Raw genomic sequence first — 14,520 nt, forward strand, 5'->3', positions numbered from 1 at the left:
TCTTAGCTATGGGAAATAATTAAATAATGTTAGGAATGTCACATTTTACTGTGTCACTTATTTTTGATGCAGTTCTTTACTCTTGCAGGTGTCTAGTGGCTCTTCCATGTTCTTAAGAATTCTGTTTTGTGCTATATATATGTATACCTATGTATAAGAAAAACATTTTTGTGTTGCAGTGCAAAAATAAAGGTGCCTTTGCTGTGGTAGCAGACAGTTACGTGAAGGAGGAGGAAGGCACAGGTGTTGTACATCAGGCCCCCTATTTTGGTGCTGTGAGTATGAAATGCATATCTAATGTTCATTTTGTTCCAGCACACACTGCTTAGCTTTCCAGCTACTGGGGACTGTCTGTCAGGGGGACTATGATATTAAACAATCCACATGATATTAAACAATCATCCCATTTGCTACTTACAAATGTAAGAATACAACGTATCATTGTGTTCCATTAGAATTCTCACTCTTGCTAGTGCTCTTTGTGTACTAGACTGGAAATTTTAGGTGTCGCTTGATTTGGTTATTGTTGTGGTATGTGAAGTTAACTCACCACTGTATCTTCTGGGTGTCATTGATCTTGGCTTTTCTCAAAGTCTAAATTTACAGCTTTGAGAAGAAATGATACGTTGCACTGATAGTCAGAACTGGCTTTGCTAAGTGATAATTTTAGATGGTAACAGCAGTTCTGTGCAGCGCACTGCCCCTCTTCAGTGTTTCATTACTCATTGGGCTTTTAGAGAATGAAAAAATGCTTTGACTGCTTTTGTATTAAGACTTTATCAGTCGGTGTGAAAGGATTTTGTTGCACTCCATTCTTTTTTCTGTCTTTATTGTCCTTTCCCTCAGTCTATTCTTCTGAAGGTTAAGAGGGATAATTTTTCATGGATTTAATCATTTCAGTTTTTAGACACATGAATTAAATGCACTAGTTTAGACTCATTGTCCTTTTTGTATAGTGTCCTGTCTTCAGTCATTGTCCAAAGATGCCCTCAAAAACTTGCAGTAGAGCTGCCAGTGCCTAGCAATTAGCAATCCCTGGACCACAAGCTCTATCATCATTTCCAGAAACTGTTGGCATTAGTAGTAGGCCTCTTTGTATTCATGTGAAATGTCCCATCCTTTTCTGTCTTTTTTTTCCTGCATTTTTCTGAGTTTTCCTGCATCAATTACAGTGGTGTTTCCCTTGTCAAGATGAACATTGATATGAAAACATGTCCCAGCTTAATACAACTGTGAATGAAGATGATCAGACTGGGCTGTATGTTATTAGTTAATAAAGAAATTTATGTTGACTGGTAAAGTGTCGTAAGGAGTCTGAAGCCTGTCACACTGTTTGCACCTCAGATATTCCCCTATAGCTAAATCTTGCAAGGATTTGACTGAGGGTTGAGGGAGCAGACTTGGTTTTGAGGCAGGAGCTCTTGCTGTAGGAGATGGAGTAAAGGAAGAGAATAGACTAATAGGGAAGGAGCTCTGGAAGAAACTCCTTGGTTGCTGTATTGTTTTGTTATGTATTTGCACAATACATTTTAGTTGTTGAAAAGCCTGACTGGCCAGTTAGAGCAAGGATCGTCTGCCCTCTTTTATTTGATTTTGTTATAAGCCCACAGAGGTTTGTGTAAAGGGGGAGAGGCGGGAAATATCTTTCCTCTCTCCTGGGAAGTCAGCAACTATCTTTAAAACCATTTTTTTAAATAACATAAGAGTATCAGTTAAATGTATTACAAAGAAAAAAAAAATGCGCACAATAGTTGTGTGAGCAGAAAGTACATTAACATCACAAACAAAACTTTGCACTCATTCGCTAAGGAGCAGCATGACTCTATAATGCATGACCCATAGACTTGAGTCGATGGATACACTACCTTTAGAAGGAAATTGTGTAGTATATGTTGCACTTAATGCTGCTATCTTTTTCTTTTGGGATGCGTGTAGTTCACTTTTGACAGCCCGCTGATTATTTTTGTTAAGAACGGCTCACAAAGGGTTCTGGGTTAAGTTCAGAAATTCATCATTGTACAGTAGGCTCTGGATAGAATACTGAGTGTTACGTGTTTTGACATTAAATGTTTGTCTCTAAGTAGATAAGCTTTGATGAAAGAAGAGAGGTAACTCATGATTGTAGGCAGGACTGTCTTCCTAATTAATTGGCTTCTCTGTGAATTCCTTTACTGTTGTGTTGAAGGTGAATAGGAGAGGAGAAAGGGGTAAGTGGAGCAGGAGGCAAGGGTCAGAGGAGAAGAAAGAGAGCACAGTCCTTCACAGAAAGTGTTGTACCTTGTCTGTATTCCTTCCCTTCAATATAATAAGTCCCTTTGAGAAATAGGGATAGAAAATAAGTTTGTTGTTTATTTTTTTTTATTCTACTTACTGATACATATTCTATATTGCTGATAGCTTAAAATATATCCTTCACCAAATTTAAAATTTAAAGTAAAAATTCACCTTCATTTAGTTCTAGGATTTGTAGTTTCATTGTCTTGTGTGATGCTTTTGCCAAGTGCAAGCTGCCACACAATATCGGAGCACTATGTTATTTCAGTTCTAAAGAAATCAAAATTAAAGCTCACAGAACAAGACAAACCTGTATTAAAAATTCTGTAAAGTCATTGTGCCTCCAGATCAACATGACACTAAAATTCAGCTGCTCAGGCATTTCATCAGATATCTACAGTCAACTTAAAAAGCTTTAGTAAAATTTTAATTTGCATACAAGCCCTATACTTCTAATGCCTGCTCAGACTGAGTTACAGGAGTTTCATAAATATGTTACTGTTGCATTTTCTTTTCAGTAAATTGCAAAAGTATACTTGATTTTTTGTTAAGAGGTGCTGAAGGTGAACCTTTTGTCTTCATGTTTTTGGTGGTGGTTTTTTTTTTATTTCCGATAGAAAAGCTTTGAGTTCTCATCAATGAGCTATTTAATAGCTTCTGTTTCATTCATTTTGTGTATGGCTTTTAACTTTTGTTTGTAATCTTTTGAGAGATCTAATGGTGGCAGGGGTACAAAAGTGAACACTATGGCATCTCTCCTGGAAAGAATTGAAATTTATCTTAGCTTTCCAGTGGAGCTTAACATTTGTGGATTTCTGTATGTCCCTGAATATATTCGTGGGTTGCGGTTACTGAAGCAAATCTTCATTAAATCAAATGGCAGGTCAGTCTGGAAAGCTTTTACATTAAAGTTAGAGTTCTTCAAAAGAAAGGAACTAACTGTAGAAAACCAAAATAGCAAAGTCCTTTATATATCATTGGCTGCATCAGCCTGAACCACCGAACTGAACCACCTCTTGACCTAGGTCTTGTGAAGTGGAAGGTTTGTTGTTATGTTTTAGCTAGGTTGTAAGCATGCCAAGCTTTGTAGTCTCTGCTGGCTGCTTCTTCAAAGCCTTTTACAATTCACTGCCAAATCAGGGTTGATGTTCGTTCTCTCATCTGGCCTACATTTTAAACACCGCAGTCTGCTTGCTGTATCTCAGCAATAATAGTTGATGAAAGGTCAACTGAGAATGAGCTTATCTCAGTTAATCTATTGACTGAAGAAGCTGGTTGACCAAGTGGAGGCTGAGCAATTGTGATGGCTGTCCACAGCTGCTGGGAAGTGGAAAAGAGACTATGGGCTAGAGTAAATGAGTGCTGTAGCTGAAGTGGGTTTTGTTTCTACGTGTAATGCCGTGGTTCATGAAGTAGCCAACTTCGCTATCTATATGGATGAGTTTCATCATTGTAAAATATCCTGTGGATCACCAGGCAACATCTGCCAGATCTGGCTTGATGGAGCTGCTAACTACAGGGACTGGTGGGTAGGGTTGGAGGTACAGGATAAGGACCACAGAAAGGATCTGGAAACCCTGCTCTGTCACTCCAAAGTTGGCTTGCCCGTATTGGTTATGTGAGGTACTAAGAAGGGAGAATTCAGCTAGCTATGGAGCACTTGCATATTTAACACTTACTTACACGCTTGGTTCTGCTGTGGTCTCCTTGATCAGGTTGGACGAATTGCTTTAGAATGCAACTCCTATGAAATAGCTGCGGTGTTTTATGAAAGGTGAATGAGCTCTAAGCGTAGAGGAGGCTAACAGTTCAACTGCTGCCTGTTCTGGTGGGCAGGGTCACTGCAAGTTGTGTTTCACACTACACAAAACTTCAGGTTTTGTTCCTGAAGTATGTGGTTTTCCCTGTTTCATCAGAGCAGCAATACAGTAACCTCTAAGACTCAAAAAAGTAACCTGACTTGATGTGGCTTTAGACAGGGCCTTTTCCTTTTAGGATTCTTCTGTGAATGTGCTGAGAGTGACACCACTGCAGCTGTCCCCTTCTCCCTTCCCCTCCCACCCCCAATAATGTTCTCTTGCCTTAGGGCAAGAAAGTGGGTAATCTGGAGTGATAATTGGTTAAGATGTGGATTTACTTTGACTCCAGACTTGAAATTAATACGTGAACTTTTCTATTCCCCTAATAATTTTGTTTTAATCTTTTCTAAGATACCGTAGTTGTTTAGTTATGTTCATGAAAGTCTGAAGTGGCCCTCTTTTTCTTATTTCTTTTTTTTATCTTACTGCTACAGGAAATTAAAAATTTAAACGGAGGTTGGCCAGGAAAATAAACTCTAATATTGTCCGTGTGTGGTTCTTGGTCAGTAGCATTGCCTACAGGCCAACAAAGATTGAGAAATACAGATTTAAAGGCTTTGGATCATTAAGACATTCAGAAAATGGGATTTCTTATGTGGAGTTTAAGAATTAGATTGATTAAAACAACCTGCCTTCTGAAAAATGCTGTGCAGGCTTGTGTGCTAAACAGACGCAAGTCTCTCTCTGTCTGATACAAGGCATGATGCCGTGGTTGTCAGTTCTGTTACTATATGATCAAAACCTGAAGCTGTTGATTACATGTGTGTACGTACACACATAAAATATGTGTGTGTGTATATATATGCACATATATGTATATGCACAGAAGCACATGCACATATCCCCTGTAGTAGGTGAGAGGAAAAAAAACTAGTCTGAAGAAATCATAATTTCTGTGATGACTAAAAGTACAATTCTGTAAAATATATCTTTTCCTATGCATATTTGGGATTAGTGAAGGCTGAGTATTTTGCTATTCTTGTCCAGTCATTACATTTTCTATTAAAAATTTAATTTCTTTTTTCAGGGGTGGATATTTTAACCAGTATTTTGTATTTCTGTAACTTGGCACTTGTCTCTTTTTGTAGGATGATTACAGAGTCTGCATGGATTTTAATATCATTCAGAAAGATTCTGCTCCCGTTTGTCCTGTTGATGCGTCAGGCTGCTTCACAGCAGAAGTGCCTGACTTTGCTGGACAGTATGTGAAGGTTGGTGGTCTTGGAGAAAGTAAATTACTATTTTACTGAGGAGAAATTTTATATATGGTAGAAGTGTTCTTTCCTGGAGTGGCTTTGTCTTCAATATGTCTTCTGTAGCTGGAAAAATAAAAATGTTCTAACAATTGCAACAATGTTGCAATTGGTTATTACCATATCTGAAAAATAAAGCATTTGAAACCGAAGTAATACTGTGTTTCCAGTAGCAAAGGGGAAGAGCAGTTTCTCCTGCTTGCATCTACTGCAGGAAGACTCTCACTTTTCCCTTTTTACTTTTGGAAATGTTATGTATGCAGTCTCTAGGCAAGTGTGCAGAGGCCTCCTTTACCTCTGGATGACTTCTGAATTCACAGATGTCGTCATTAAGTTTATACCAGCCAGTTAGTGTAACATGACTTTTTAAAGGAGAGAAATCCAGTCATTTTCCCCACTTGTGGGATGTGTTGCAACGTGAAGTTCCTTGCCAATAGATGCGAGAGAATCCATGTAAAAAGAACCCACAGGAACTCCAGATTGCCACAGACAAATCCACAGAAAAAGAGTGCCTCTTTAATTCTGTGTGCTAAGAAAATGAATTGGTTTTAGTTGGTTTCCTGCTGGTACAGTTTGATAGCAAAGCATGTTCCTGTAAACACAATTTACTTGAAACAGACATAAAAATCTTGTCTTGCATTTGAACTCAAACAGCTATCATTGCTTGCTGCTGCATGTTAAGGCAAATAAAAGAACACTGGAGGCTACACAGTCTGTCTTCTTGCTGGTGGGAGCCTGAGCTTAAGGCTCTTGGAAAATACTCTTATGATGCTGAACTCTTAGCTTATGAATATTGCTGTATCATAAATCTTTCTTTATTTTTTCGTAATGTCATGTTGACACTTGTTTGTTCAGTAGAATGTGTTCAATTATTAATGTACAACTTTCACTTCCGGCTTAGAAATTAAATCCTGTTTAGTTAAGTATTGCAAAAGATGCTTCAACTTCTGTTAACCGTAGTCACGTTAGAGGAATGCGTTGTAGTGAAGCCTAAATATTAGGTAAGAAGCACTATGTGGCTTCCTGCCATAAAATCAGAAGACTCAGTAAAAGATTTAAGATATTAGATAATATGAGTTCTGGCTTGTATTAGTGCTACAGAAAATTTGAATTTTGTATGTAGTTGTGCGTATGTTGGAATGGAGTTAGGGGCAAAAAGGGACTGATGCTCTATACTAGGACCTGGAGAGCAAATAATTTTCCAAATGTAGTGTTTTATAGTGCTTCTGCAGTAAACGCGTGAATTGTATTGAAGCTTATTGGCTTTTTTTGTGTGTGTGTAAATACTGGATTATTTGTAGGTTTTTTTTAAATTTGCGTATTGGAGACAAATCCTGTAGTAGCTTACCGAAATAGTGAAATTTGTATTCCAAGGAAAACTTTTTGTTCTGTCTTTTTAGGATGCAGATAAGAACATCATTAAATTACTGAGAGAGAAAGGCAGACTGGTTCACAGCAGTAATTTTAAGCACAGCTATCCTTTCTGCTGGAGGTAAGGAGAGAAGTGCATATGGCTTTAAGACTGAGGGTTTTAACTGAGTAGTTCTTCACGTTTGTCTCTTTTTTTTCCCCCTCCCTTGACCTACTTAGGTTTTTTTAACAAGACTTAAAAGTAACAGGAATCAAGGATATTGAATTAGGAGAGCTCAAATTTTGGTATAGTAATCAAGTAAATCAAATTTTTTTTTGTCATAAATCTGATGAGTTTAAATTTAGTGCTGAAATTCTTTTCCGTTATGAATTTTTGGCTGTGGTTTTTGTAGTTTGAAATTCTCATTCTTCAGTGTTGTGTGTAGTACTGCTGACTGCCTTTTGAAGACAGCTATAATAAGTCTAAAAAAAGCTAATTTTCTAAACAGTTAAGTACTGAGTGGTGGAAAAGGATATTTTGGTACCCTTTGAATTGTATCCAAATAAGTATATTGCAGAATGTCTCTAAATATTTGTGTTCAGACTTTCCACGTTTTGTATAAAATGGCTATATTATAGCTGTTATCATAGTTACTTCTTTTTAACCTTGTAAAACGGCTTCTTTCTTTGGAGTCTGGTAGAACCCAGTGGCTTATAATGTGGTAACATCTGTATTGTTGATTAAAATCAAAGTTAGCATTTACCCACTGCACTGGGTAGTAAGTATAATACATAAATACGTTTTTCTGCTCAGTCATTCCTGAATGGAGTTCACAAACAACGGTTATGTCTCTTATCAGAAACAGCAGTTGACATGTTTATAATATCTGTGGGGACTTCTTAGTAATGTTTGGTTTTTGTCAACTAGAAATTCAAGATTAGCTCTGGAATGTCAGGTAGGTGGTTCAGCACAGTGGCCTGTCAAGAATCTTCCTTCTCAGATTGGGAATTTTGCAGAGATTGAAGGAGGACTCCATGGGCCTTCAGTTTTGGTTATAAGAAATATAAGCTAGACAAATTTAATCTAGAAATGAAGCATTTTTTTCTTGGTGTCCTATCTGGTTTTAGGGGTGTACAATTGCAAATACAAAATTGAGGGGGGGAAAAAGAATAATCACAGAACAATGTCAAATTTAAAGCAACTTCAGTAATCTTTTAGCAGAGATATTGTATTAAACTGTTTTATTACAAGTAAAGACACACTTGAAAAAAATCTAATTTCATATCTGAAATGACTTGAACATTTTGTCATATCTGATGCATACAGCACCTCTACTGAAATAACTGTGATAAAAGCTTTTCACTCTGCCTAGCTTTAATGCTGCTAGGTGAAATGTAGCAGTGTGCATTTAGCTTTCATCTATGCCAAGAATAACCTTTACTTGCTCTTGAATAGCGTGATTGGTTTGTTTCTAACAGCTACCTAGAGGAAGAAGGGCGATTGCTCTTCAAGTGTGATGTCCTTGATGATTTGGGACAGTTTTTGAAAAATGGCAGCCCCAAACCAAACAATGCTTATGTGTATAGCAATTCAAATGTACAGTCATGGCCTTCTGAGACAAACCAGTAATGTAGAAATGCTGATTCTGTAGAACATACTTAATCCTGCCACTCTGTTGACATTTTTGTTGATTGATGATAAGTTGCAGGCAGCACCTAGCAGCAAATTATCTGGTGGGAAGAACAGAATAATGGATTCTACTTGAAAAGCTCATTTCACTGCCATCAGAAATCAAACCATAATTGGAATATGCTAAAAGTAGAAGAGTAGTTCTTAAACTTTGAACATAGTTATAAGTTATTTTGATTAATGTAAGAAAACTTTGAAATCAGACTCTTTGACTAAATGTACTACTGGTCATGCTTTTCCCTGAAACCAGGCAATTGTTGAATCCTCGGTATGTTGAGATATTTTCTCTCTTACATATCATCAAATTAGAGTCCTTCTCTACATGTCCTTGTTATTGTGATATGTAGTAATTTTCTGTCAACCAAACTTAAAATCTGAGAGAGGAAAAAGGTAACAACTTGGTAAGTACACAGTAGATAGTTTTCAGTTAGAATTCCCCTTCCTTGGCATTGCTGAGGACAGAGCTCATTGGTCAAAAACACTCTATGTAGATGTGAGATCTTGAGAGTCTATATGGTCTAGGTAACAATTTAACAACTCTGAAAGACAGCAAAGGTAACTAGCGTGACAGCTGAAGTGTCCATCACAGCTCCTGTGAGCCATTCTGTTAGGGAGCAATATTGATGGATACAGAGCTTTGTCTTTTTCAAGCCAGCAAAAGCAAAGCCAAAAAGCATTTTTTTTTGTCACTTATCTGTCATTTGTTTCCTAAATTACAAGAAAATGGAAAGGGAATAAGGTCACAATAACTTGTTTTAAACAGCTGTGCTGTCCAAAACAGGTATGAGAAAATCACTGAGAGTGTGTAGTGTCCACAGGGAATGGTCTTTTCAATCTTTATCTTTTCAAGTATAAAGATTGTTTTGCAGAGAATGGCGATTTTGTGGCACTGCTAAGGAACAGGCAATTTGCTCAGATGCTTTGGTTTCTGATAGAATTCTAAAGGATATATTTATAGGAGGAACAAAACGTCATTCAGTTGAGACAGAGAGGAATGCTTAGACAGGAGTTTTGTAAGCTTAAGTCTCTGGTTTAGGTCTGGGTGTGTTTTCCCTTGTCTTGTATTGATGGAAAACACAACTCAGTAATGGGCATTTCTCATTTGATTCTACAGCAAAGAACTGAATCTGGTTTCCTCAACCCTCTTACCAGTCATGAGGGGCAGAAATGTGTAAGATGTTACTGGTTGGGCAGATTTTCAGTATGTTGTTCTGTTTTTGTCTCCTTCTGAGACTGTACTTGGCAGTACAGCTAGAAGAAAGAAAATATTCAGGGAAGCTCTGCCATCTCCCATTTCTTACTACCTTCATGTAGGTGGAAACAGCACTCTGTGGGTGCTTTGGAATGGTTATCAAGTATCATAAAGTTAGAGTGTTAGATTGGAAGCCTGGGAAATGATTGCGGCTTCATCTGCTTGTCTCTTTCATAGATCCTTTGTATCTGGAGCTACTTCAGCACTAAAGCTAGTCTTCCATCAGCCCCATCTGTCAGCTGCTTACATAGATAGAGGTTGGGTACCAGTTTATTGTCCCGGCATTCTTTTTGCAATATATTAAGACCATGCGAGAATGTGTTATTATCAGGTTCTACTCTTCTTGTTTTCCAGTAGCTCAAGATCTTGTATGTGATGGCAATTCATCATTCTCCAGCACATCTAAAAGCAGATGCTTAGTGAAACTAAAATACTTCTGGAGTACCTCGTAGCTTGCTGAATACGTTCTTTTTTACTGTGATCCTGCTGCTGTGCAAGGAGTTCACTGAACTGTTCTCTTTTTTAGGTGTTAGGACTTAGATTTGAGAAGCAGAACTTCCTAGCTTAGTATGTTTGCTAGAGCAGCTAGTAGCTAGAACACTACTACATTATTATTGCTTTCAGCTCTTGCCATTTCCTGTAAGGTTATAGATATTTTAACTCTTAAGCGATACATTTCAATCTGTATCTTTATAGTCAAAAAGAAATATATTCTGAAATACAGTAGTAAGAGAAGGGATGTGTTATTTATTATTGGGCTTTATGCAATGTAAGTGCAGTTTTTCAGGTTTTAACATTGCTGTGGGTTTTCTTTTCTTTTGTTGGCCAGGCAGGTGTACCTCTGGGAATGTTTCCACAGTGGCAGTTTTAATTTACATCATAGTCTCCAGTAGTTTGTGAATTTCAAATGAGTCTTTGCTATAGATGTAAGTAAAATGAATTAAACTTTTAAGGTGGGTTGTTTACAGCAACAACCGCAGATAATGGTAGTTTCTTGGGGCTCCTTTCTTGCAAATTACAAGTGTATTTCCAAGTTCTGAGGCAAAGTGACTTAAAGAAAATAAATATTTTAAGAAACATTTTGTGGGGTTGATTGATACTAAGGGAGAATGAGCTTTTTGTCCCAGTGTTGTTGAAGCTGCTCTGTACCCATAGGCAGATTCCACCCCTAGGGCTCAGTCACCTTTTTCAAGTTGGAATAAGGGGATGGATGTGAAGGATTAGAAGTGTCTGAACTCTCCTACAGTGACTTTCACCCACTATTTGATTACCAGATCCTTTTGAAGGATGCGTGCTACTTGAACAATCTCTCAAAACCGTAAGCAGTTGTAGTACGGAACTGACAAAGAAGAGACTGGGTTAAGACACAATGCAGTCAGATGCTTAGAGATACTAATTTTACTGGGTAATTTAGGGAATTTGTCGGTCTGTACATTCTGCCCTATGGTGTTCCCGTTTCTAAGCGGTCCCAAGTTCTGAATCTGCTCCCACCCTATATGGGTTTCACTGAATGTTGAAGTAAGGAATATATTAAGATGCCTTTATAACTTCTTACTTTTGTATGCTTTTCTGGATCTCTTTCTTTCTTTCTCCTCTTGGAATCGGACATTCTCCTAGTTAACCCAGGATACTGTTACTTCATCTTTTTGATTTATTGTTATTCTTTTGAATACACGTAGTAAAACCATAGCACAATGTTTTCTGGCTTTTTGGATTGTTGTATGCATAAATAAGATACAGAATGAGCTAAAGTGGAAGACTTAAATATGACTCATTTTAATACTTACTGAAGTTCATGTTATTGTACTATGTGGGAACATAAACTTCAAATTGAAGTGGTGTTTGAGTGTTGTCATGATTTCTGTTGCTATACAAATTGCTTGATTTGCTGGGTTTGAAGGCTTTTTAAAAAAATTTTTTTTAGGACTTAATTTTAAAATAGTAGCTCACATAAGTGTAACAGTTTGTGCAATTTAAAAAACAAAATAAAACCCAGCCTTTGTAACTGTGATAATATTTCAGGAACAACAATGAATTCAGTCTATGGAAAGGGGATTGTCATGTGGAAAAATACATTTTAAAGAATATTTTATAAATACTGTAGCACTAAAAATGTTTCTGCTTGTTTTGCTGCCTTCCCCATCATCTTCCCTCTACAGGTCAGATACTCCATTGATATACAAAGCTGTGCCAAGCTGGTTTGTAAGAGTGGAGCACATGGTGGAGAAGCTACTGGAGAATAACGCTCAGTGCTACTGGTAATGTTTTGGGTTTTTTTTTCCTTTGCTCAGGATTGGGGGTGGGGGTGCATGTGTGTGTGCCAGAACTCTACAAAGCTCTATTTCACTGTTAGTGTGCTAACTTAACTTCGTATTTCCATTCTGTCTTTCTAAGCCACTGTTGCTGGAATGGTGCTGGTAAGCAGTTTAAAATAGTGTTTTATCTCAGGTTTCGCAAATGTGCCTCAAACTGGTGGAGCAATGGGATAGTCTTCATGGTACAAACAGATATAACCTGTTTAATTAGGTATCAGCCCAGTGCTTGAACATGTTTGCGCACTACTCCTTTCTTGTGTCGAGAAAGCATTCTTTGCTTGTGTAAAATCCCAATGAGAAATAAATTTTAGGGTGTAAGTAAGGTTGAACACATACTAATAATTTACAGCGAAATATGTTACAGGCTCATTAAAAGTATCCTCAAATCATATTATACGATCCTAAGAAATTCAGCATAAGAAATGCCGCAAGGGAAAAATCAACCTGTGGAAGCATAAAGGTGCCCAGTTAAGCCTCACAAAAGGGTCCACTAGAGAGAAGAACTTAGGCAGCTAAACTCTGGGTATTTATTATTCCAAATTAGACTAATTTTTAGAGAAGATTTTTTTCTTTTCATCTAGTTATTACAGATAAGGTCAATGCTTTTGTCATAGGTGCAGTTGTACAAAAAACCAAAGCCAGCCAGCACCCACTCTGCCCAAACTCCCCACAACACCCACAAAAACCCAACCCAGTTGCCCTGGCTTGTGTCTTGGTTGTAAGGAACCTCAGTTTCAGAGGTTTAAATCAAAATTTTCTACCAGTGCCAAAAATCTTTATATGTATATAAGGAACGTGAAAAATACTTGTTTGAAATTTATGTAGGAAACAACATACAAGTTTTAGATAACTTAAATGCACTCTTAAATTAGCGGTAAGAGGGAACTGTTGGCGATGGTAGCCACTTTAAGAGTCAATTATGGGTTTATGGTGTGTTATTAACAAAAGGACCCTATCTTCTCCATCTTCATAACCTTTATTTTTATTTCTCCTCCTCTCACAAATAATGTGTGCCTGGGAAGTCGCGAACAGGTGGGGAAAATGTGGAGGTTACAGCCTCATTCGGCTGTACTGTGTGCCACTCCAGTTGACGTTCAGTCTTTCTGTATGAGGACTGTAGGAGAGTTGGGATTCCACCCCTGTGTGCCCCTGCTCAGCAACTGAAACGGTGTTAAAGAAGGTGACTAAACTTTCGGTGAACAATTACAGCTTATGCTGCTTTTTTTCATGGACAGTAGTTAGCAATTAAATTCTCCATGAGCAGCTTTTGCGTAACTGCTTACGTGGTACAAGCACTGTAAATACTGAAATATGTGGGAAAAGTTAGTGATCCATGATACAGACTGTCCAAAAATGCTGCAGCGTTGGCTTGCTAATAAGCACATGCCCAGTCTGGATATGTAAGAAGATTTTATAGATTAGTAAGTGTTGCTTTCTGTTTGCCATAACAGAACATACTGTGATCCTTCTTTGGGGGAAAAATAAGCTGGAGAGGGGGTGAAAGTGTTTGTTCTTAGCTTTAATTAGCTTTCTCAAGATGCTTTTACTGTTTTGATGACTGACAGTAGACCTGCATACTTAATTTTCACATGAGCATAAGAAAAATGTAATGATCCTATTAAGGAAGTGTTTGAATGTTTTGCTTTTCCAGAAGCAAAGCTTCAAGCAGAAACTGCTAAGTGACCTCCACTCATCCAGGAGACATTAGTAAGAATTAGTAAACAGTTTGAACCCTACCTCATCTACGTATTTGGGTTTTAACTGGTGCTTTTTGTAGGTGTTGAGTAGTGGGGATACAAGTGGAACCTAAGTGAGAACAGCTGTTGCAAAGGTTGGGTGGGAAGACCAGGCAGTTGTATTAATTGGCAATATTCAACACGCTTGGACTTAAAGTAACCATTTGTCCTTTAGGCAATTCTTGAGTCTTGACGTAATTCTGTAATTGACCATAAAACCGATTCCTCAAGATTCCTCTCAAAATGGTATGGCCTTAGAGATTTTGAGAATCTTTTTGTGGAGAATATGGCCTCAAGTAGAGCTGTATAATCACTAAATGATGAATAAAGCAATATTAATAGGTATTTCCAGTATGTGATTTCATAATTACTAATTTGAATACTCGATGGCTTTTGTTATGTAAAGATGGCTTTTAAAATGTAGCTTTTTAAAAGAAAAAGGCATTACTTAGAAGGTTTTCTTCCTATGTTCTCCACTGATGTCAGTTTTGTTTGGGATGTGACTTCTTAAGCTGGTGTTGAGAAGGCTAGCATTTATTTAAATTTTGGGAACTCCATCCTTCCCAAAACCTACTTTTTTGCTTTTGAAGAGACTTGATCTTTGAAAGTGTCACAGGAATAATCCCTAGCTTTTTAAAAATTTATTTTTGGACTCTCTGGGGCTTCAGCATGTCCTGAAAATGAAAAAATTTGGGATAAATGCTTTTCAGACTATATTAACCTTTGCAAAATGAGTTTGACTGCATTGCTTTTTTTATTCTTATAAATGACTGATAGGTATATTGTCCCTG

At 37.5% G+C, this 14,520-nt stretch overlaps 1 protein-coding gene across 1 annotated transcript in view; it reads left to right on the forward strand.

The window, feature by feature from the left end:
* The window catches only part of IARS (isoleucyl-tRNA synthetase), a 103,041-nt gene that overhangs the window by 23,668 nt on the left and 64,853 nt on the right, over positions 1 to 14,520 (forward strand). The window contains 4 exon segments of the mRNA XM_009881289.1: positions 180 to 275; positions 5,222 to 5,344; positions 6,787 to 6,878; positions 11,838 to 11,936. Of these exon segments, the coding sequence (XP_009879591.1) occupies positions 180 to 275; positions 5,222 to 5,344; positions 6,787 to 6,878; positions 11,838 to 11,936 (410 nt within the window).

Source organism: Charadrius vociferus, unplaced genomic scaffold (genome assembly GCF_000708025.1).
Source record: "Charadrius vociferus isolate BGI_N301 unplaced genomic scaffold, ASM70802v2 scaffold550, whole genome shotgun sequence".
Lineage (NCBI taxonomy): Eukaryota > Metazoa > Chordata > Aves > Charadriiformes > Charadriidae > Charadrius > Charadrius vociferus.